At 39.0% G+C, this 26,065-nt stretch overlaps 1 protein-coding gene across 6 annotated transcripts in view; it reads right to left on the bottom strand.

Annotated features, from left to right (window-relative positions):
* The window catches only part of CHCHD3 (coiled-coil-helix-coiled-coil-helix domain containing 3), a 293,654-nt gene that overhangs the window by 51,842 nt on the left and 215,747 nt on the right, over window positions 1–26,065 (bottom strand). For all 6 annotated transcript variants that reach the window (XM_074036001.1, XM_065542569.2, XM_074036000.1 and 3 more), the window contains one exon: window positions 936–1,006. In XM_074036001.1, the coding sequence (XP_073892102.1) occupies window positions 936–1,006 (71 nt within the window). The remainder of the gene's footprint in view (window positions 1–935; window positions 1,007–26,065) is intronic.

Below are 26,065 nucleotides of genomic sequence, written 5' to 3' on the forward strand. Positions count from 1 at the left end.
TGAAGGCTTTTGGCTCTTTAAATAAACCTCAAACCATCTTCAATTTTAAAAAAATTTTATTTGAATCCACATTACAGTAACACTAATATCCATTACCATACAAATTGTACTGTAGCAGAAAGTAGTAATTCCACCTTAGGGTTTAATCATTTTATCAAATGCTTGTAAACATGTGCAAGGAAGGAGGTCAGAGCCCGATGCAATCTTTCAACTAAAGCTGTCACAACAACTTTTTTTGCTTCACTAATTTGCACATGTGCTACTAATAGGGGTTACACAATAGGACTATTTATATACTTAGAAAAATTCTGAATGATGTCTTCTTACCTAATGTTAGAACTGGCAGCAAAGGGAAAGTACAAGGCTATGGGTCACGGACACTTTGATCCATCAATTACAGAACGTTCATTTAAACACTCCAAGGATTAAGAGAGGTAGCAATTTAACATCACCTTCATAATCAAGGGCCAGGTAAAGTCTATGATTTAAAGGCTTTCAAGGTACATGTGAAGAAATGAAAACAGCCTAACCATGAGAAAGGCAGACACCCAAATCTGGACATGCCCATCATTTTATTATACAAAAGTGAATGGTTTCTATGTTTCCCTTAGTAGAGTAGCAATTTAACATGACCTCCATAATCAAGGGCATTCTATTTTATATATTATTACAAATGAAAATTCTATTACCATTAATTTCGATTTCCCCCTAGTTCATAAAATACATTGATTTGCAGCAAGCTTTCATCAAATGCCTTTTTCTCGGCATCTGAATTCCAGTTTAGCAGATAACATGACCCCCTGTCAACCACCCCCAAACTCTTCCAAGTATTCTAGAGTGCTATATAACAAACTATGTCCTGTGTAAAAAGCACTAAAATTGTGCTTTCATCTTGTTAAGAACAGTAAATAATTACAGTACTATTAAAAACTTACTTGAACTTTGCTTCCACCTCTTCAGCAGCTTTCTGATACTGTTCAGTGGTGACTTTGTAGAACTCCGAGCTCTGTGGACAAAGATTGATAGCAAAGGTTTCACTATCCAAGATGACAAAACGTGTGGAAGATTTACAACTTCAAAAAATACATAAAACCTTGTTTCAGCCACTCAAGCAGTAGAAGGCTTTCTTGTAAAGGTGGCATAGATAATTATAAAACACATGGGAAGCTACTTGTTTAAATAACAGTAGAGTTGTTGGTACATACCAATTATAATTACAGAGTAAACTTTCACAGTTACGATTCCTTATCATTTGATCCTCTGGAGAAAATTTCTAACATTCTAGAAAGATTCTTTAGATCGCCATTATTTGGAATCTACCCTTGTAAGATCAAAGGATGCCTGAGATCAAAAACTGAAATTCACACATATTCGTATTTGCCTATTATTCCACTGGTGTTCCTACTAGGATATTAAAGATCATTTCTTTCTACACAATATTTTTGTCATCAAGATGGTATGTATGGCTTACACCTCTAATCCCAGCACTCTGGTAAGCCAAGTTGGGCGGATCACCTGAGGTCAGGAGTTCGAGACCAGCCTGACCAATATGGAGAAACCGGTGGCACATGCCTGTAATTCCAGCTAATCAGGAGGTTGAGGCAGGAGAATCACTTGAACCCGGGAGGTGGAGGATGCGATGAGCAGAGATGGAGCCATTGCACTCCAGTCTGGGCAACAAGAGCAAAACTCCGTCTCAAAAAAAGAAAAAAAAAAAAGTTTTCTTTATGGAGTTTAAGTTGTTCTATCATTTCCACACGACCACAAGAACAGCAACATTTATAACTAATCAGTAGGAACAAGAGGGCAGATTGAGATAATTTTAATAACAAAAAATGTTTCCACTATTAACATGAATGGACACATAAACAACATAAACCAAGATGCAGTGGCAAAGTAATGCCTTTCCTAGGGCAGCAAAATTTATCCATTCTGACTAGCTACACTGAAACTGGTCTTATTGCAGGAGGTGGCCTAAATGACCCCATGAGCCCTGAGACTCAATGAAATATCCTGCAAAATGCACTGCATTAAAAAACAACAACAAAAACACCACCACAATACAGTGGTCTATTGTGTACCTTTCATTCTCTAATCACTCAGGTTTCACATGCATGGCTTGGGATCATTTATTTTTTAATAAACCATTGTTGGTTGGTGAAAAAATGAAAGTGAAATCCTCTTCACACCAGCGACCCCTTTGCATTTAACAATCTAGGTTGTCCAATGACAGTCACATCCAGGATTCTTGGATGTAGATAAAATCAATAGGTATGTGATTAGACAGCAGACTCAGGGTGGCTAGAGCCATGGACAGGTCACCATTTGAGATGATGAATGGCTTTCTATCAACCTATAGTCCCCTACGATGCTAACATTTACTATAATCTTATTTGGGCTACGATTTATCTTTCTTGCACCTGATCAATAAAGATGAACAGAACAGTTGTAAGGATCGATTGTAATTTTTTATCATTTTCAAGCACAAAGGTGCATTTCTGACACGAAGACAATATTCTAAGTGTACTGCTGCTGCATTTTATAAAATTGCAATTTGAGTGATCAACTGCACTTGTCTATATGCCGAGAGGTTTTAATTCCTCTGTAGGTCTCAAGCTATCAAAAAACCATTTGTCATCTCAGATACTTAACATTATGTCACACCTTCCTATCTGTTTCACTTGTAAGATTTTCTTCCCTTTAAAATACACACCAGTCACAACACACGCTTTTGCAATGTTCGGTGTAATCTTTCCTTTGAACTCTTCTATCAAAGAATGTAGCAAAAAGGCAGTTACTAATCACTAACAATAGTTACTCTCACTAAAGATGAGAAACTCCCGAATTACTCTAACGAAATGTTGAGTGGGTATTATGTTACTGAACTATCTATTAAAATGCTGGCTAAGCAATAATATCTTAATTAATACTTTCGCTTACTTTAAGCACTGGAACTGTAATATCTGGACAGAGACAGGACTAAGTTGAAAGATCTGGTTTCTGGTTCTGTTCTGTGACCCTGAGGGAGTCTTTAATCTCCCCCAGCTTCCCTTCCAATGTAACCCGTCCAGTATGGATGATAATATTAGCCCTGCTTATTTCTGCCAAAGCTGTTGAAGAAATCAAATAAGATAGGCAAGAGAGCTGTGAAATCTGTGAAATGTTTTCACAGAGTAACATCAACATCTGAATGAAATAATTTTGGAGGAAAATAATTAGGGTAATTCCATTCTAGGTGTAGATTCTAAATGGTAAAAATTCTAAATGGTAAATATTACACATTTTATTAAGAATGTGCACAAAAGCCATAATACAAATTAGTCAGTTCCCCTCTGCTTTGCCATGACAAATGCAGGTAAAATTATTACTAATTTTGTCAATTTTCCTATAGGATGTTAAAACACACACACACACACACACACACACACACACACGCGCACACGCGCACAACCCAGTACCTGTGTTGCTTGAAAACTTAGCACATAATTCTCAAATTAAAGCTTTAGGCTTTATTTATGCTCCATACTTCCACCTCAGTGACCAGTTTCCCATATTGCATAAAATCCTTCCAACAAAGAAAAGTCCCCAAGAGGTAATATCATGTAACAACCAAGGGAATAAACACAAGTATTCTCAAGATCTATGTGTAGACAGTGTTTAATTTATTAAGTATTTGCTTATTCGTGAAAGAAAATTAAATTCTTATTATGCTAATAACATCTATCTTTGGGAATCAGACCCTCAAGAAACTTTCCATCTAACATGGGAGAAAAGAACAATTATTATCATGGAAAGTCACAAATGCCGAGTTAGAAGTCATAGATAAGTGTTACTGGAGTTCAGAAAGAGTAGAGATCTCCTTTGGCTTCAGAAGACACTTTTACAAATGAACAGAACCTATTCAAAAAAACAAAACAAAACAAAAAAACAAAAAAAGCACACACAAAAAAACAACCAACCCAACAAAAAACACTCATTGTTTTCCAGTGAGAGAATGGATAAATACTGGGTATTTGTACAGCGAAAATCTACAGAGTAAAGGAATGAATTAGACAAACATGCAGAGCAAAAAAGTGGTAGATCTGATCGGTAGGATGCACCTTATGCTAAGATTTGAAAAGCGAAAAATAATGAACAAGAAGAGTAAACACCAAGTTCCACTGATGATCTCTGAGTGGCAGCAGTCATGTGGTGTGGTGGAAGTGCACAAAAGGAGCTGGATGCCACAAAGTATGGGAACACAGGCTACGCTGGGTTGCTGTATTTTTAAAAATGAGGTGTGGGCATGCAGCTAGTTGTTACATTGCCTTAAAATATTTTATAGGCCGGGCATGGTGGCTCATGCCTGTAATCCCAGCACTTTGGGAGGTTGAGGCGGGCATATCACGAGGTCAGGAGTTCAAGACCAGCCTGGCCAACATGGTGAAACCCCGTCTCTACTAAAAATACAAAAAATTAGCCAGGAGTGGTGTCTCGTGCCTGTAATCCCAGCTACTCAGGAAGCTGAGGCAGGCGAATCACTTGAACCCAGGAGGTGGAGGTTGCAGTGAGCTGATATCACGCCATTGCATTCCAGCCTGGGTGACAGATCAAGACTCCGTCTCGAGAAAAAAAAAAAAAATTAAATATTTTATAATACAGACAAAAATTGTATTACTCCTACTTCCCTCCAAAGGGGCTAACAATACAAGATTTCATTTGGCTAGAATATAAAAGTATATTGGGCAGGGTGGGTACGTCCTGAAGATGTTGGCTAAGTGGGGATTTTACATATTCTTGAATACTAAACCGTTGCAGGGTATACACAATACTAAGCAAATATACTGTCTTCATTTTTGTGAAAAAAATTTAAAGTTACAGAAAATAGGCAAAAGATTCCCATATATCCTTCACCTAGCTTCCCCTTATGTCCACATCTTAGATAATTATGATACAATTATCAAAAGTAATGATTTAACAATATTACAATAGTAGTAACTGAATTACAGACTTAATTCAGCTATTTCCAGTTTTCCCACTAATGTTCCTTTTCTGTTTCAGGACCTAATCTTGGATCCCATGTTGTATTAATTGCCACGGCTCCTTAGACCCCTCTCATCTGTGACAGTTTCTCAGTCTTCCTTGTCTGTTATGACCTTGACACTTCTGAAGAATACTGGTGTGATATTTTGTAGAATGGCTCGTGATTTGGGCTCATCCGGCGTTTTCTCATGGTTAGAGTTTATGCACTACTGGGAAGAATTCTACAGAAGCAATATGCCCTTCTCCTGCCTGATTTCAGGGGCTACTTTATGGCAACAGATATTTTTATTGATGTTGACCTTGATTACCTGATTAAAGTGGTGTCTGTGGGGATTCTCCACAACAAAGCTACCATTTTTCCTTCCTGTAATTGATATCTTGCAGGAGATACTTCGAGGCTATGCAAACGTTCTGTTTCTTCTCAAAGTTTTGTCCATCACCTTTTGGTATCCACTGGTGAGTCCTGTTTGCAGCAATGATTACTGTAGTGTTCTGATGGTGCAATAATTTCTTTCTTTCTTTTTTTTTTTTTTGAGATGGAATCTTACTCTTTCGCCCAGGCTGGGGTCCAGTGGCACAGTCTTGGCTCACTGCAACCTCCACCTCCCAGGTTCAAGTGATTCTCCTGCCTCAGCCTCTTGAGTACCTGGGATCACAGGGGCACGTCCACCACACCCAGCTAATTTTTGTTGTGAGCCCTTGGTTCAAGGTCTATGGACCACCTGCTTCAGAGTCACTTACGGAGCTTAGTAAACTGTAGAGTCTTGGGCCACATCCTGAATCTCTGGGGATGCGGCCAGGAAGTTGCATTTTTTACAAGCAGCTTGGGTGATTCTGAATACACACACTAAATTTGTAAACTATGGGGTTTCTAGAACAATGCGAGAATAACATAGTATTTAGCTTGCCATTCAAAGTGAAAAAAATCAGTGTTTAGAAGAATGATGGCAAATAACCACTTTTCATAATTAAATATAGCTATAATCTTTACAAAGGTACTCCAAATTAGTGATTCTGCCAATGTCGCTGGCAGATCACTGGTGGACCCCAAACCGCTCCAAGAACTCTGTCTTCAGACATTGCCTAGCAACACCACAATGTTCCTACCCTGAATGGGTACTGAGAGGTAGGAGCACAACCATTTTCAGAAAGGTTGCTTTTGTTATCTCTGTTGTCTTGAGATGGTAACAGGTTGCACATGCTGCTATCTTATTATTTATAGATGACTGTTACTTTAATGTCATCATTATAACTGTTTTCTTTGGTTAACCCTACAGTTTGTAGTAGGATATATATCAATTTGTCTGATCATTTACTAATAGCTGAATTGTAAGACCTGTATGATCTGTGCTCAAATAAGGAACAATCACATTCCTATTTCCAAAGAAGATGTGTACATTCCCTCCCAAATTTGTTAAGAGTAATTACTCATAGTACATGGAGTGGGGAAGAAATCCTGTTAAGATGACCTTAAAAAGAGAACTAAAAAGAACAAGTGGGCCAGGTGCAGTGGCTCACACCTGTAATCCCGACACCTTGGGAAGCTAAGGTGGGCGGATCACTTGAGGCCAGGAATTCAAGACCAGCCTGGATAACATGGTGAGACCTCATCCCTACTAAAAATACAAAAATTAGCCAGGTGTGGTGACAGGTACCTGTAATCCCTGCTACTCAGCTGGCTGACGTATGAGAATCGCTTGAACCCAGGAGGCAGAGGTTGCAATGAGCCAAGACTGTGCCACTGCACTCCAGCCTTGGCGACAGAGCAAGACCTGTCTCGAAAAAAAAAAAAAGTGGAGAAAGAAAGATGTCCATGACCTTACAAGGTGGTCTCTAATGAATAATCATTTTTTTGTGTGTAACAACATATTACTTATGTGCCTATAAGGTCCTTTACAGCCTAAAATAAAAAATATCTTCATTCATATTCACTCTGCATATTGTCCGGCCCTACAAACAGAAAAAAAAATACTTGATATGATTTGTCCAATGGTACTGTTAATATAAATTTGTGGCAGGTACATGTGATTTAATTCAAATATCAAAGGTGTGCTTTAATAATTTCTTTCAATAAGAAAGGCTTATTGTTTGATATAAGCATAAAACATGTTTTCCACCAAGACTCTTTGAGAAGGTAGATCTCATAAATTTAAAGTAGAATGACAGTACCTCTTAGATGTCTTAGCACTATCAACCATCTGATAAAGACTTGCACATCCTTGTCAAAGATAAGCCAAGTAAGCTCCTAGGAGGTAAACTATATCTAAAACAACAATATAATTCTCTATATTTGGAAGATATTTCTGTCACCTATTTTAATAGACAAGGCATCATTGGAAACAATAGGTATTTTGATTTTCTGTATTAAAACACATTCCAATCTAAGGCACCATGGATCAATTACTGAAAACACAGGCAACAAACTGTGTGGGGAAAGACTGAGGGCTCCATTGTACATACTTTTTAATATGATTCCTGTAAAATATATGTATATGTTGTCCACAGAACTCTGCACTTAGGTGGGCATTTCTTAGCAGTACAGCACAGTGGTTAAGAACACGGACTTTGGAGCCAGATGGCCAAATCATGGCCCTACGCTTGTGAAACTGAGTAAGTTACTTAACCTCAACAGTTACTTGTCCTCTGTAAAACAGGAATAGTGTAATAATGATTACCTAATAGGATACTCTGGGGATTAAATAAGGTAATATATGTAAAACTCTTTGTAGCACCAAGGACTTAGGAATGGGAACTATTATTAAAAATTATTTGAACAGGGAAAAAAAAACTGTATAGTATGGGTGGGGTGGTTTTTTTAAAAAGCCATTTTAATAAAAATTTAAATCTTTAAAACAAAAGCCTTTTCTTCCATTAACCAGACATTGGTGAATGTTGCTCATATTGCTTACCTGTTCTGTTTTTCTGTTCCTCAAGATGGATGGGAAATATGAAGACAATAGTGGGCCAGTGTCAGGAGCGTTAATAGCTATGGCATTAACTAACCAGCCCAAATAAAAATCAAACCAATAACATTTGACCTTACCACTAATGAAATCCAATTAACTACATTAAACAGCGAAAGTACTTCAATGCCAAGACTTCCCAAGGCCTTGATTTTTACTCTGCAGTGTGAATCTCTAGGATGAGAACTACTGTTCATGATTCTCAAACTGATTTGCTCACGGAGCATCTTGAGGAAACAGAATCTCCTAAAGTGGTCCATGAGAAATGCCAGATTAAAGAAAAGTCCAATCACATGTCAATCCTGCACTTTCTGGCCTGCAACTTTTCTTTTCTTAAAGTGGTATTTTCTTATGGGTTATTTTTTAAACTGATGTTCAACAGGTAATTGGCAATATTGAAGATGATTCCAAAACTGGTGAAGATTGATGGTATCACCTTTTATTCAGTACTAATAAAGAAGGGCATGCTATTATCTTAAATTTTAAAAATCTGAGATGAAATCATTTAAGAAAATTGTTGCTATACCCTCCCCTGTTCTCTCAGAACCCGGTGGTAGATTGCAAAAATGGCCACCATGCTTTACTCTTTCCTATATCCGTGCCCCCAGCAACATGACTTCACAGCTTCTTTCATCATGAGCGTGTGGAGTTTACTTCACCACCCCTTCAGTCTGGGCTGTGTTTGTGTCTTGCTCTGGGCACCAGAATATGACAACAGTGATGGTGTGCCAGTTTCAAACTTGGGCCTCTCTCTTGCAACCCTGAACAGTGCCATGTCAATCACCCCAGGCTAGCCTGCCAGCGGAAGAGAGACTACACGCTATCTACGGTGAGGACAGCCTAGAGCAGCCAAACCTCAGCCAACTCAGCAGGAGTGAGCCCAGTTGATACCAGTCCAAATTGGTAACCTGCAGAATCAGGATGTGAATAAAATGGTAGCTGTTTTAAGCCACTAAGTTTGTGGCAGTTCATTATATAGTAAAAGCTAACTGATTATGCTCTTTCTCTGTGTTCTTACCAAGAAGAGACTTTTATAACTTACCACAGTGTACCAACAACATGTATTTCTGGGTGGTCCCCACCTACTCCAAGCTCCCTAGGGGTAGGTATCTTGTCCTATTCATTGTTATACCTAGAGCACTCAGCAAAGTACATGACACACAAACTCACAGAAATAATGTTAAGAGTGACACCTGCAATTCTAAACAGCATTTCAACTGTTGCTCATATTTAAAACAGGATGGGATAGAGACAAGTCTAAAGTAAATGATGTTATAATGAGGATGAAAATAAATACTACCTTTATTATATCCACTACAAATTGACAAACACTTCAGCCTGCAATGCTACCACAAAAAGGAAATGTGTATCACTTAAGATGTGTTCAATTACAATAATAGTACAGTAACAGTTGAAGCTCCAAACAGTAGCTTAAACAAGTAAGGGGTTTATTTTTCTTGTGTAATAAGAAATCTGGATGGGAAACTCACGGCTGATATAACTATCCAAGTGTATCAACAAATAACTAGGCCCCACTCTTCTGTCTTCCCTTGTAGCCACCCTGAGCAGTTGACTTCTGTCCTCATGGTTCAAGGTACTACTACACCTGCAGTTATTATGCCCATGCCCTCAGGGTGGAGGAAGGGGGAGGTCCAGAGATTTGCACTTCCACCCCTTCGGCTACAATTATATCATGCAAAGGAGGCTGAGAATCCCAGCTACAAAGGAGGCTAGGAAATTGATTATTTTTGTTTTCTCACTTCTAGGGTAAAGAAGAAGAAAGAATTTGGAATGGGTGTTTACTGAGAGAAATTTATTGTACCTGCCACAGAGAGCTGAGGTGACAATACAAAATCAAGTACAAAACAAACTGGTTGATTTTAGATACAAGTATTCCAATATTTCTTTCCAATATCCCTTAAACTAATTTGGGGGATGGGAGGGATTTACCCATCTGGTATCTTCATCCCCAAGAACAAAGTTTCTAGACCGTAAGGAAGGAAACGGGAATCAACAAGAGTGGGCATCATTCCCGAGTTTCTTTGGGCTGGCCGTGGCCCAGGATTTTGAACGTGCGATACACTGCCATTTTCCATTTTCAGAAAGTCTCACTTTTAAAAGGATATATTAAAATGCACACGCACAGATACACATTATTGCTAGATTTGAAAAGTATCTGTTTTCAAGTTCTAAATTTGATCAAAAGAAAACATGCACATACACATACAGTATACGTGAAATATTTTCTCAGATTCTGAATCTTCTGTTTTATTATAACTAGTATGATCATACCCGTCGCATGTACGAAAAGAACAAATCAAAGAGGTCATAAGAAAAATGTAACTGGCTCTTGTCAGTTCTATTACAGAATGCTTCATATGGAGATTAGGGCATGACTATGTAACACATGAGGGCTGAGGTACAATTTAAATTCTGGTGGCCTGACACTATTTCCCAGAAAAGAACAACAAGACGACTGCCTGCCCATTCAAGGATGGTGGCAACTCCACAGATCCTCAGCACCGAGACAATGGTGGCAGGAACAAGTGTGGTTCTGTACCTTCAAGGTACACCACCACACTGGCTGAAGGTGAGACTGTCCTGTGTCTAAACTGGTCTATAGTTACTGCTAACAACTGTAGGCCTCTTCTTCCTCCTACAACATATGCAAACACAAGTGTCACTCTAGGTGACACTTCCAATTCCAACAGCTAATTCCAACAAAGGTCCAGGGTGCACAAACACCAATGTCAAATAAGAGCAGTTCTCATTGTTGAGTAGCCAGATTCAAAAGTCCTAATCATACTTTTGGTTATAATCCTCGCCCAGGAACTATGATATAGAATCAGCTAGATGTAGGCAAGTATGTTTTTCCAAAGGTGAGAGTTAAGCACTTGGGGACCCAATTTAATGCTGCATTAATTGCTGCGCAGATACAATTCCAGGCACAGAAGCTCTGAAACAGTTATTTACTCAGTGGCATCAGGTGTTCAGAAGGAGTTCATGACTTGTCAACCATTTTTTATTTTTACAGAGTTACACAGAATCAAGAGATTAACTTTGCAATGGAACTACATTTTTTACCAGAACTTTAAAAGCTATGGTTGTTTTTTTTTTTTTTAATCAGTAACAGTCCAAATTTAGTTTATCTAGAAGTTTTAATGTTTATTCTATCAGAAAGCCTAATGACTGGTTTGAATTTTGCCTTTCTTTTGTCTATACTCTGAAGTCGGTTATAGGTGGGCAGAAAAGCAGAAGGAATTTGAAATTCTTGGTTTAAGAAAAGCAGCCCTCTAACAGAGTAGCTGGAACCTTAATATTTTATTATTGAAACTTCTTAAACCCATGGCCTTGAGTCCACTTCCCTGAACTCTCTCCTTTTATCCCCTACCCTCCGTCTTTACTCAACACCCCCAGGAGAATGCTGTCCTTAGACAGAAAAATCAAAGCTAATTTAAATAGTTTGCAAATTGTCAACATCGGTTCAGATTCACAGCATATCAGATCCAGTATTCTGTTTCTGAAAGGTACACTAAGGAATGGTTTGGGTTATTTAAACTGAGTCGCGCTTTTTAACATCTAAAATGAGGACTTTATCTTTCAGGATGACTGTATCAGTGGGACTATGTAAGTTCAGTACTTGGCATAGGGCCTGGTTTCTCCTTGTGGAAGGCAGAGGTTGTCCATCACAATACCATTCCTGCCAGCAACCTTGGCTCCCTAGGTAATCCAAAGAGCATGGATTTCCATTCATTTACCTATGCAACTATACATGAACCTGAAGAACAATCATCAAGTGATGAATTCAAACTGCATCTCCATGTATCTAACATTCAGCATTGCTATTTGTTTTATGTAAGCACTGAACTTGAAAACCTAGTTATTTATCCTGCGTATCCCTAAATTTCTGCTAATAATCATTTGTGTATATGGATAAGTGAATCATAATTTGTCTCAGCCCTATTTTTTTCAAATCCATGTCACCAGTAATCAATAATAACCAAGTTAGCAGTTTCTAACGAATCAAAAAATCCTATTACATTCCACAGTCAAGACAAATTAAGATTCCCTATGGAAACAAGACTCTCACTAGTTTATCTTAAAATCTCTCCTTCCTCCTTAGATAACCCTAGTTTTAAGCTAAATATATGGTAAACAAAACTAATATTCCAAGTTTGCTGCCAGTGAGGCTGAGCTGTAAGCAGAAGTGTTATATGGGACTTCCCAGTAGGCTGCTTAAAGGGAGCTGATCTAAGCTGACAGGGGATCTTTTCAGCCTTTTCCCAGCCTGTTATGTTGATGTGATGGCCAGAGCTCCAGCAGCCATCTTGGGACATAAGCGGACCTTAAAGAGCAAAGGCCTGTGTTAGGGTGCTGCAGTGGAACAATAGGTGCCTGAGGCTCTTATGACACTGAAGCCACCATGCCAGCCTTTTATTAAACAAGAGAAATATCTACTTCTAATGTCAGCCATTCTATTTTTATGATAGACAGGGTGAACGTAATCAGGAATAGACCTCTGTAAGCCCTAAGATGTTTGCTTTTTGTACACCTCATGAATAACTTCAATAAAGTCAAATGCAATGACACACTAGAAGCATCTTTCTCCTTTGCAGTAATGCTTCACTTGTCAGGAATCTCCATTTCCTTCTGCCTCTCTCCTTTTCCAACAAAGAACAGGAAGAATTAAAAAATGTCAAAGCCATGTTTAACTCTCGCATCAAATCTTACCATCTCTGAGAAGTCACATTTCATGAAAACCCCATTGTCTCCTGGATGCCTTGGCAAAATTAATAAACTGCTTTTATAATTACCCTTTCTTCCATCTTTACTATATCTCATATAAAGAAACAGAGCTATTTAGAGCTTCTTCTGGCATTTCTAGTTTTATTCCAGGAGCTTTAGAAACTTCACTAATTAAGAGTCTCAGGTTTTTTGTTTTTTTTTTTTTTTTGATTTGGTTTTCTAATTAGAATAGGAATCCTAGATTCACTGACAGCCCTGCCACTACACAAGGATAACCTTAGTTACATTATCTCATGCCTCAGTTTCTTCATCTGGGCAATTAAAATAAACAACTGCACCAAAAACTCATTTGGCATTCTAAGTTTCCTTTTATTTGTCACTTTTTAAATTCTTTTAATACTAAAGGTCTGTGCCAGACACGGGGCCAAGAATTTGGAATATAATGGTGAGCAAACAGATAAATGGCCCTGCTTTTATGAAACTTACGGTATCATGAAGGAGCCAGACATAAATTTAAAAATCACATAAATAATTAGTAAACAATTACAGTGCTACTGGATCACTATGTGGAATTTTTTTATTTGTAGGAAGTGGTTTTTGAGTCTCTAAAGTCCTATATTTCTCTGAAGTATCTACCTTCATATTCAGTTCTTAAGTTAGTTGTGATTTAATTTCTTTTAAATTTTTCTAGCTATTTGTGTCACACAATTCAAGCTTCATCTCCCTACTTGTAAAAGTTTACTCTGACCCTTTTAGGAATAAGAGGAACCTACCAGTTTTGATATGGAAAGAGGTCCAAGAAGAAAACAGAAAGGTACAAAATACTTTGAACAGTTTATTTTACAAAATGATAAGCAAAAATACATGCACTCACATATCCAGATATGTTCTGCAAGGAACAGTTGTTACCGACGTGAGAAGATACTTTTCTTTCTTTTATAGCCTTCTATAACAATTTAAGGTTTTAGCCTGGGCATGTATAATTTTTATTAGAAAAATATGCCTTCATTTCCAGCAGGTATTAAGTAAATTCTTATCATGCATGAAAGTTATCTAAATATTACTGGGAAAGTGACTCTAATCCGTTCTCTATTTTCCATGCTTAGATTGAGACTTCTCATTTATCCCAAATATAAGATATTAATTTTTCTATTATTCTTTTTAATAATAATGCCAATAAAAGGTCTCAAATCCTTCTATTATTGTAGCCCTTCTCCCTGTGATAAAGCAGTATCAGCCATCTACACTCACCTTTTGGACTTCTATATTACACACCTGAGACCTTTCTGCTCTTGACATGGTTGTATGTCTCATTGTTTATTCTACAAGGGTGAGACAAAGCAATTTCACAGTTATCAGAAGGGTTATCACAAGAATTTACGGTGATGTCTTGCAAGACCTCTAGAGTAACTCTTAAATTACTGCATGGAACCAGCACAGAAACCTCCCATTCTCTCAAGGGCTGTGTGATGTGACACAGTCACTCTCCAGGTCATCAGTTTTCCTTGGGAAGTGCTCAACGAGGTGATGCCACATGCACATTTAACAGCACGTCCACTGGATGGCTTTATACAGAAAGTGTCACATTCGTATTGCCAACACATCTCAGGCTTGCACTCCATTTTACTCCTGGTCTCATATCATCTCCTATGACTAGGAACTCTATAAATCTAACAAACAAACTCTCTTGTGCTTGCTCAGCTACAAGCTCTGGTGTAAGCACACGCACACAGAGTCCTCTTGAAAACTGTGGGCCAAGAGGAAAGCCATTAAGGATCAGCCTTACTGCAGACGAAGCAGGCAAACACTGGCTCCGTTAACAGCAATGCTCTACTGCATTCATTCATAATTTTCTATTAATAATCTGAAGGATTTATAACAGATGCTCATTTGGATGATATTGGTTTACCATTCCACCTTCTTTTCCAGTCCTCAGAGAAGCCAACCTAAAATTCATTCATTCAAGAAGCACTACTGCTGAAGAGCTAATAATACGGGCCAGGCCAGAGGTAGGTCCTAGGAATGAAAGGCTGAAGATACCTCCAAAGGCTATTGGACAGAGAGCTCCAAACAGCTAACCAATTATAGTACACAGAGATAACTAGCTTCAGTTTCGTTGTCTTTCTTGTCTTCAAGAGCTCCATATTATAGTGTCAACGCCACGGGAGGGAGGTATTTTTGTCATCCAACCTAGTGTTTCTCAAATTTGTAAGGTCCATCCTACTGACTGAAAATACGATTATAGTAATCATAGAAATAACCATAGGACAGAGAAAACAAATTTTAAAGATTCTCATAAAGAATTAGAAGACCTTGAATTATTATTTCTTTGGAATCCGGGTTGAGAGAGAAACTGAGTGAATCCAGTTATTATTACCCTTCAGCTAATTATCAGTTAACTTCCTTATAGAGACTCATAACCAACAGATGGGAACAAGAATGCTTTCCAGAACAAAAGTTAAGTGTATAGACTACAGAAGGAGTCCTGTGAGGAAGGAGTGTTCGTGGAGAAAGGAATCCTGAGAGAGTAGGCTGGAGAGGCCAAGACAAAGCTTGCCTTCCTCCCACTTTTGCCTAGAACCCGACTTTTTAAAGTAAGATTGCGTCAAATCTCTAGCAAGGTAAGACAGACACATTCTAATAGAGGCCAACATAAATAATTCATTCTGATTCAGAAAATCTACTTAAGAAAAACTTTCCTGAAGATTGAGCAAACCTCTGAACTCTTTCACAGGCATGATACTTGCTATGCTCCTCAGCACCAGCTGAGCTGTAATCCCAGCAGAATCAAATGTATTTGCTCAGAAGTAATACCTTTGCAGCACCACAGAAAATACGCACCTCTCATAAAGAGCGAGTGCCACAAACAAGCTCAGTATCCCAGACTGTGCACACCTCTCTAAGTGAGTAAGAAGATGAAACAACTCCGACTGACCGCTGCAGGGTGACAAGTGAAAGCCTTAATGAGGAGGTGCTCTGATGGTGTACGCAAGGCAAAGCATCCTTAAGCTCAAAGGATCACTACGCTCAGGAAGTTCTCTGTGTCACCTTTTGACATATAAAAGATGAGCAAGATGGATTTACTCATTAAGAACTACGGTGTAATCCCAGCACTATGAGAGTCCAGGGTGGACAGAGCACCTGAGGTCAGGAGTTTGAGACCATCCTGGTCAACATGGCAAAACCCCGTCTCTACTAAAAAATACAAAAATTAGCCAGGCGTGATGGCACACGCCTGTAATCCTAGCTACTCAGGAGGCTGAGGCTGGAGAATCACTTGAACCTGGGAGGTGGAGGCTGTAGGGAGCTGAGATTGTGCCACTGCACTACAGCCTAGGTGACAGAGCAATATTCCGTCTCCAAAAAAACTATGATGCTCACTCTTTTAATGCACACACTTAACATCTATATTCGATGAAGACAGTCTTGGGATTGGTGCAGGCAAGGGGTATAGAATTACCATCCAAGACAGTGTCTCACTGTCAATCTACTTTTATCACTGGCATTGTGCACTCTCCGAAGTCTGGGATGAACTGTATTATATTCTAAGCTGAGATTTCACCTAACAGAAAATACCATTCTTTCAAGTCTCCTGATAGGGGAGTAGCACGGGGAAGCGCTAGACTGCAGGTGTCTAGCACATACATTTCCTTGATAGTCACATTCGAAAAATTTGAAAGACAAAGATTGGTAAAATCATTTGATTTTATCCTATCAAACTGGCTGTCTTACTTGCTTTCTTTTATTTCACAGATGTATTAAGTGTAATGTGCAAATGAGGAAATGGGTTCCTTCATCATTTGCTAGGAAGAGTATAAATTGGTACAATTTATGGCAACATGTTTCAAATGCCTTTCGAGTGTACTCCGACTCAAAGGCTTCATGTCTGGAAATATGTGAAATAATCATTTAAGCTACAAAAATGTAGCTTAAAATTTGTTCATTGTGGAGTTTATCATACTGAAAAATGAAAAACAAGTATTTAGCCACAGAAAATAGCTAAAGTAAGTAGTAGATTATTCACATAATGGAATGATAGGGCTGCTTAGAGTTTGGTTTGTTTTTTTCCCCTTTCCCCAAGAGAAAAAAGGAGAGAATAAATGTTTAAGTTTTTTTTTAGCCCTTGGTGAATAGATATAAGAATAAGGACAGTTACACAACAGTTTCTTATGGTTTTCCAAACTGTACCAATCTTCCCTCTAGAACAAAAAAGTAAAAACAAAAATCTACCATTTCGTTTGTACAGTTTGTACTGTAGGCACAGTACAAACATACGCAACCACAAGGTTAATACAGATGAGAGAGTGGGGATTAATTTTTAAAAGGGAGTTGGGGGACAAACCAATTTTAAATTATGAAGGTAAAGTCCTATTTATTATTGGTATCTCTGAAATTCTTCTGCCATTTGTTAAGTGGGTCAATGTTCATTTTTTTATTCACTCAAGTATTTACTGAATGCTACTCCTACAGAGTAAGGTCCTAGGACCCGAATTAGATTTTTTTAAAAATTTAGTTATGTGATTCCAGTGCTTATGATCTACTGAGATGTATTATAACATTCATATTCAAAAGTCTCTGGAAAGAAGGGATGCTCTGGAGATTGCTCCTATACAAGAGAACACAATTCTATCAGGGCAAGAGTTGAAAGCATAGGAAAGCTGGAGTCTTGGACTGTCCGAAAGCAAATATTGTTAGGAATCAATTATTTCCTATGTTCATATCACTTGATTTTATGATAAAAACCAGCCAAGAAGGAAGTAAATTAGGGGCCACTATCTTTATTTTACCTACTAGGAATGGTATGTTTAAACAAGGTCACACATTTGCTGGTGTTCAATGAGGTATTAAGTACCAGAAATAAATCAGTCCTTAAGTCCAGAGCTAGAAGGCCTCAGGTCTTGAGGTTTACAATATTAGAGTTCCTTCAGCACACAGCAGCAGATGGTACCCTACAGAGTACTTGACTAAGTCATGCCTTTTGTTGACCATAGAGGGTTTCTATTTATTTCTTAACCAAACCACAATACCCAAGAAAAAGAAGACCCAATGCAGATGATACACATATCTGAAGTTTAATTTCTTTTCATCAATTTTAGCACAAACTGAGATGTTAATGATAATTGTGACACGGTTTTCTCTAGTGCTAACAACACACATAAAGTTATGCAGGTGAATAGAAAAGTCGGTCTTAAGGGTTAAAAATCTCAGATATGCATTGGAGAAAGCTCAAAAGTGGCAAAGGGATCACCGATCTATTTCAAAGATGTGTTTATCTTTTTGTATTTCAAAGGAAAGGCCTTTTTGAAAGACTTGGCAGAGAAATATGCATGTGAATAGAGGCACATTGAAAAGTCTTAGCTTTCAGGTATAATGGCTCTCCCTTAGAAGGCAGTGTGCAGGACTCCCGAGTCTCTAAGGTGTATTTCATATGCTACCAAGTACACTAAGAGCCCTGCAGTATTGCTTGTGTCCGGCTTCTATTTGGTGGCTCATTAGCATTTTCTTGCATTAAACTCTACCTAAAAGTTTTACCCCTCAACTGCAGAAAAGCAATTCATTCATGCGGTACTGAAATACGCCAGAATGTGTCATATCTGTTTTAAAAAAAAAAAAAAGAAGAGGGTGGGTGGGATGGGGAGAAAAAGATAGCTATAGAGGACCAGTAAACACGTTTGATAGTCTTCTAGAAATATTCATGAAAATCTGTCCCTGAAGACTGCTGGTATTTAGTAGCCAATCTTTGCCAGGTGGCTCTTCTGAGAATTGTTCTTAGAAAGATCCCACAAAGGGGTGATAATAAAATGCATTTCATCAAATGATCTTTCAGTCTGGCATGATGTCACTTTCTCACATCTTCCATGTGGGATGCAAGTCTCCTTCCAAGGCCCATCTCATTTACTGTGTATTCTGCCTAGTGTAGGTCCAAGTCCTTCCAAACAAGACCTATAACCAAGAATGCACCCATCCATGAGAGACACAGCACATGTATTCTGTTAGTTCCCACAAAGGCAGATACTGGGGATTTAGGGAGTTGAGGTCTGCAAAAGTCTTTAAAGAACAGCATATTCACTCTACACAAAAGAGGTTCTTGTGTGACCCCTGTGATCTGAACACATTTCAAGAGAAAGAGACTAGATCTTTACTTTTGAAAAAGATTTTTATTAAAAAGACAAATGTGAAACATAAATGGAATCGGAGTGAATAATGTGAATTAGGCTCTGAAATGACTCCTTTTCCTAGTACACCTTCATAGAAATTACAGGGCAAAGAAAAGTCTGCAATAACCAGGCTGTGTTTGAATGTCGCCTTATTGCTCAGTGTGACCCAAATGTAACCAGACCAAATCCATCAGCAGCTGATGTAAATAGCCTTGTGCTAGGCTTAGTTTCAACAGGCATTCTCTTAGACTGGTGAAGCCCTCTCTCCAACTAGAGGCCAAGTTATTAGGAAATTGTTTGTCATCTTAGATTGAATTGATCATTTGTTTCCCTGAATTCTTTCTCTCATCATTTACTCATTACACGCCTCCTCCTGACAGAAGTAGACATTTATTAGCTTCTGCATTCATTGCATTGGCAAACAGAAACATTCTGCTGCATTTCCTGGGGGTTCACTCATTAATCTATTGGATAAGAGACTGAAGTTTTCTACAGGGCAAAAAAATTAAAATATCAGTCAGGTTGACAGCTGGGAAAATGAGGGTCTCTCTGCGACAAGCTTGCTGGAGTTTTTGGTTTAGTGAGGAGGTGCAATGTTATTTCACTGCACCACCACTTCATATGTAACTAGAATTGTGGGCTATCATCTGGTGAACTAATATTCCACAAGAATAATACACATGGTGCACTGTAAAATACCTGAGATGCAAAGCTAATTGCTATTTTAAATAGAACATAAAACAAAAGGCTTTCAAAGATCCATTTCTAAAAGGAGCTAGGCAGAGAGGCTGTCTTATTAAATCCATGAAACTGGAGCTAGAATCATTGAACTTTAAGGTGTAAAGACCTTCCAGGTCATCAAATCCTTTTGCAAGAATCTTCTTTACGGTATCCCTGACAAGTGATCGCTCTCGTTGTGCCTGAAACACTACTGGAGATAGGGAGACTGGCAAATCTCAGAAGGCAGCCTATTTTATATATTTATTCACTTTTTTTGAGACGGAGTTTTGCTCTTGTTGCCCTGGCTGGAGTACAATGGTGTGGTCTTGGCTCACTGCAACCTCCGCCTCCCGGGTTCAAGTGATTCTCGTGCCTCAGACTTCTGAATAGTTGGGATGACAGACACCCGCCACCCCCCACAGCTAATTTTTGTAATTTTACTAGAGATGGGGTTTCACCATGCTGGCCAGGCTGGTCTCGAACTCCCGACCTCAGGTGATCGGTCTGCCTCGGCCTCCCAAAGTGCTGAGATTACAGGTGTGAGCCACCACACCTGGCCTAGGCAGCCTATTTCAGAGCTGAAGATCTCTGGATGGCAGGGGCACTTCCTAACAGTGGCCTCACTGCTTGTGACCTTGGGCAAGCTATTCAATCCCACTGGGTCTGGTTTTAGAAATCAGTGACCCCTGTGTTGAAAGGATCGGAGCTGAAGGAGAATAATGTCATTTAGAGGCTCAACTACTTTATTCCAGCCAAAAGCCTATCTGGCCTAGTAGGTCACAGGGTAACTCCTGTCTTCCGGGACAGTGTCTCTCCACAGGCAGAACCAGCACACTTGTCTGTATTTCTCTGTGCTGAGACGCATTTGAGCTCATTCAGAGTAGAGCTTTCTTCGATTCTTTTTTACTTCTTTCTTCACTTTGTTGTTGAGACTGAGTCTCGTTCTGTCACCCAGGTTAGAGTGCAGTGGTGCAATCTCAGCCTCCCAGGTTCAAATAATTCTCCTGCCTCAGCCTCCCAAGTAGCTGGGACTACAGGCATGCTCTACCACGCCTGGCTAATTTTTGAATTTTTAGTAGAGATGGGGTTTCACCATGTTGGCCAGGTTGGTCTTGAACTCCAGACCTCCGGTGATCCACCTGCTTCAGCCTCCCAAAGTGCTGGGATTACAGGCATGAGCCTCCGTGCCCGGCATCTTCACTTTTTTCCTCTTTTCTCTTTAGTTTCACTTCTCTTGAGCCAATTTTTGTTATATACCTTTCATTCTTGACAAAAAACAAAAGTAATGATGCAATGGAAAGTTCTGCACAGCCACTAACACAACCCTTCAAGCAGATGGCATGTGCCAGCCCTTGCCCCAATAATCCTAATTCTCTAATAAACAACTTTCTGAGTTTTAGTCCTCAGTTCCACAAAGCATGAATAGCCTAGTATTGTGTCACGTACTGGATATACAAAGAAAAATATATTTTTAGTCCTTAGCTCTCTGAGAGTTTGTATGTTAGAACACTAAAGCCTTCCTGATTTAATATCGCCTAGAATATTGCCCATATCCCATCAAATCACTTTGAGGATAAGAAAGAGTAAAAATGCTAATAATAATATCTTTACAAATCATGGCATCTTTTAGCTAAGGGTTAATACAGACATTTTTTCTAAATAGTTCTTAAATCTGATCCCAGAACATGCGCTTTATATAGATTGTCTCATGCAAACCTGACAATACCTCCATCGGGTTGGTGCGATTATCCCCATTTTCCAGATAAGAAAACTAGGGCCCCCCGAAATGAAATAATTTGCCAGGTCATTTGAGCTTGTCTGTGGCACTGCCAGGGTCAAATCCAAGCAGCCAAGCTCCAGAGATAATATTCTTAACAGCTACCATACAGTGATTTCCAAATCACTATATTAACGTACTGATTTCCAGATCACTATATTAACTTGAATGCCCTATGAAAAGAGATCACCATCTATACAAAACAATTAGAAGGCTTTGTGTAGGAGGTAGCATTTAGCCTCTAATTGAATAATATTATTACCTTCCCTGAACCTAGAATGAGATATTTTAGTTATTATATATTAAAAATTCTAATTACATATTTTACTTAGTGTAAGGGGATGGGATTTAAGCCAACTTTAATTACAAACAAAAGCAGATCGACATGTCAGCTGTCTGTGATGCCTTTGTGGATATCCAGACACTTGTTCTTAAATCCGTATATTACAAAGTGAAACAACAACAACAAAACCAGAATAAAGTAACAGAGGAAAAATTGGCTAACAAGTCAAGGAACATGTGAGTTTTCTGATACAGCAATTATAAAGGTCAAAACTTATTTTCACCCTATGCAAATTAAATTTAAACGAACTCCTAAACTATACATTACAAGGTCCAGAATTAAATTTAGATTAGCCAGAGGCTTTGTTTGTAGAAGATGCTCTTAACATTCTTTGGCTTTTGTCCAGTCCAGATTCCCACTTCCTCCAAAGATGATGGAGAACTGCTTCCCTGGATAAATTAGCACAAGTCCTGCATCCTTCCCGTTCAGTCCCTATGGAGGAATTCCACTGGACTCTTGCCTTCCCCTAAGAAGTAACCTCCACTTCAGACCTCAGGGCTGTTCAAGGTTCACTTTTCTCCTTGACCTGCACTTGGTCTCTTAGCGAAGCTCTTCCAGTTTCATGGCTTTAAACTCCCCTCATGGGCTGACAACTCCCCGATCTATATACCCAGCCCAGACCTTGCCTCTGATTCCATACTCAATGGTCCAAATGTTTTATTGACATCAATTGTATCAGAAACACCTCAAATTTAAATTGATTAAAACACAGGGCTGGGCTTGGTGGCTCACACCTGTAATCCCAGAATTTTGGGAAGTCAATGAGGGCAGATCACTTGAGCCCAGGAGTTCAAGATCAGCCTTGGTAACATGGCAAAACCACATCTGTACAAAAAAATACAAAAAATTAGCCAGGCATGGTGGTGCACACCTGTAGTCCCAGCTACTCTGGAGGCTGAGGCAAGAGGGTCAACTAAGCCCAGGAAGTTGTGGCGAGCCACGATTGTGCCACTGCACTCCAGTGTGGGTGATGGAGTAAGATTCAATCTCAAAAATAAACAGATTTTTTTTTATTGATAGATAAGAATACAATCGCACATTGTTTTTGTTTGTTTCAATGAACAAACTTATTCCTCTTGGTCTTCCTAGACTCAGTAACTGGTTCTATCTTTCACACATTTGCTGAAGTCAGAGACACAGAAATCATCCTTCTTTCTTACCTCATCTTATATCCAGTCCAGTACATCAGACACTCCCTACGCTCAGGCCTTATTGGCTTCCTTTCCTCTTTAACAAGCTGTAATGGGTTTGGATTTTATTCTAAGGGCTATGGAAAAGCATGGATGGCTTTCAGCAAAGAAATGATATAATCTGACTCAAGTTCTTTTTTTTTTTTGAGACAGAGTCTCACTCTCTTGCCCAGGCTGGTGTGCAGTGGTGCAGTCTCAGCTCACTGCAACCTTCACCTCCTGGGTTCAAGAGATTCTCCTGCCTCAGCCTCCCAAATAGCTGGGATTACAGGTGCATGCCACACCTGGCTAATTTTTGTATTTTTAGTAGAGACAAGTTTCACCATGTTGCCCAGGCTGGTCTCGAACTCCTGATCTCAAGTGATCCGCCTGCCTCAAGTGATCCGCCCACCTCAGCCTCCCAAAGAGCTGGGAATACAGGTGTGAGCCACCACTCAAGAACTTGAGTCTTGCCCAGACTCAAGTTCTTAAAAAACCATAGCTCTTGGTTGGAAAATAGACAGTGGTGGAGGGAACAGAGGATGGACTAGAGAGACAAGGGAGTGATTACACGAGCTCAGCTGAGAGAGATGGAGGCTTGGTTTACGGTGGCAATAGACTTAAAAAATAGGCAAAATTAAACTATGTTTTGGAAGTAGAATTAACAGAACTTCCTGATGAATTGGAGAGGAAGGAGGGAATGTGAGGAATGGTAAGAATCAAAAATAGTCATAGATTGTGAGCTTCAGCCACTGAGTAGGTAATGGTGTCATTTCCCAAGGAAAACTGGAGAAAGACTGGTGGCTGGAGCACTCAGGACGGCTACCTCTGCTGTTCTTTGGAGTGTGAGTGCATGCTTCCTAAGGGTTTCGGCGTTAGAGCACCTCATCTGAAACCCCTCTCCTATTTTCTCTCACAGTATTTATGTTTCTTTCATCACACTTTTCATGATCTATTTTGGCTCATTTTGTTCTCTGTATTGTATTCCACTCGCTAGACTCTGAGCTCTGTGATGGTAGGAAACAGGTTCTTCAGGTTTGTTGCTTTTTCCTGTATCCCTAGCCCATGTCTTGGAACATAGTTGGATGTATCCACAATCAATTATCCTTGGGAATTTCTAGGGGAAAAAAGATGTCTAAAGCAGGAGGTGACAAACTTTTGCCATAAAAGGCCAGATGGTAAATATTTTAAGTTTTATGGGTCACATGGTCTCTGTCAAAGCTACTCAACTCTGTTTAGTACGAAAGTAGCCATGGACAATACACACACAAATGAGCATGGCTGTCTTCCAATAAAACTATTTATGGACACTAAAATTTGAATTTCATAGAATTGATGTGTCATAAAATTATTCTTTTGAATTTTTCCCCCAACCATTTAAAAATGTACAAATTATTCTTAGTTTGCTGATGTCTGATCTATACAAATTTTAAGCTTCAGGTTTCAAGGAATATGAAGGTGAGAAAATGTTAAACTGGATGATTAGTATAAATTGTATTAAAGAACTTATAATACCATAAAATAATCCCTGTATTCCTTCCCACTAACCTACTGTACCTTAAGAAAAAGGAATCATGTCTATGAATCTTGAAATCCAGCACTTAATGTTTGCTGATGGATGGATGGATGGATGGATGGACGGATGGACGGATGGATGGATAGATGTAATGAAGGAAGGAAGGAGGGAGGGAGGGAAGAAAGAAAGGATGGAAGGAAGAAACGAACTAACAAAAGAAGGCAAGGGAGGGGAGGGAAAGAAGGGAGAGGAACAGAAAGAGAGAGAGATAAATGAGGGGAGAGAAAGAAGGAGGAAATACTTTTATTTTACAACCACTATATCACTGGAATAGGAAAACTGAATACAGGCATACTTTGGAGATACTGCAGGTTTGGTTTCAGATGACCACAATAAAGTGAGTCAAGCAAACGTTTTGGTTTCCCAGTGCACATAAGTCATGTTTATACTACACTGTAGTCTATTAAGCGTGCAATAGCATTATGTCAAAAAAAGTACATAATCTTAATTTAAAAATACTTTATTGCTAAAAAATGCTAACAATCATCTGAGCCTTCAGCAAGTCACGCTGGTGGAGGGTCTTACCTCAATATTGATGGCTGCTGATGAATCAGGGTGGTGGTGGCCAAATGGCATGGCTATGACAATTTCTTAAATAAGACAACAATGAAGTTTGCCACATCAATTCATTCTCAGGGGAGAGTTTTCAGTAGCATGGGATGCTGTTTAATAGCATTTACATAGAGTAAAACTTCTTTCAAAATTCAAAATTCTCTCAAACTCTGCTGCTGCTTTACCAATTATGTATTGTAATATTCTTAGTTCTTTCCTGTCATTTCAACAATATTCACATCATCTTTACCAACAGTAGACTCTATCTCAAGAAACCACTTTCTTTGTTCATCATCTGTTCAAGTTTGCTCCTCAAACGTTAAAAGTTTCATCATAAGATTGCTGCAATTCAGTTCCATCTTCAGGCTCCACTTCTAATTCGAATTCTGTCGCTATTTCCACCACATCTGCAATTCCTTCCTCCACTGAAGGGTTGAAACCTTTCAAGCCATCCATAATTGGAATTAACTTTTTCCAAACTCCTGTTAACTGACATTTTGACCTCTTCCCATGAATTACAAATGTTCTTAATGGCATCTAGAATAGTAACTCTTGCCCAGAAGGTTTTCAATGTACTTTTCCCAGATCATTCAAGAGAAATCACTACCTATGGCACATATGGTCTTAAAATACGCATTTCTTAAATAGTAAGACTTGAAAGTCAAAATTACTCCTTGATCCACGGGCTGCGGAACGGATATTGTATTAGCAGGCATGAAATTATTAATCTCCCTGTACATCTCCATCAGAGCTCTTGGGTGACTAGGTGCACTGTCAATGAGCAGTAATACTTTAAATGGAAAACGTTTTTTGTGAGAGGTAGATCTCAACAGTGGGCTCAAAATATTCAGTAAACCAGGCTGTAAACAGACATGCTACCATCCAGAATTGGTGTTCCATTTATAGTGCATGGGAAGAGTTGACTTAGCATAATTCTGCAGGACCCTAGGATTTTTGGAATGGTAAGTGGGCACTGGCTTCAACTTCAAGTCATCAGCTGCATTAGGACCTAACAAGAGTCAGCCTGTCCTTTGGGGCT

This window comes from Macaca fascicularis, chromosome 3 (genome assembly GCF_037993035.2).
Source record: "Macaca fascicularis isolate 582-1 chromosome 3, T2T-MFA8v1.1".
In the NCBI taxonomy this organism is placed as follows: domain Eukaryota; kingdom Metazoa; phylum Chordata; class Mammalia; order Primates; family Cercopithecidae; genus Macaca; species Macaca fascicularis.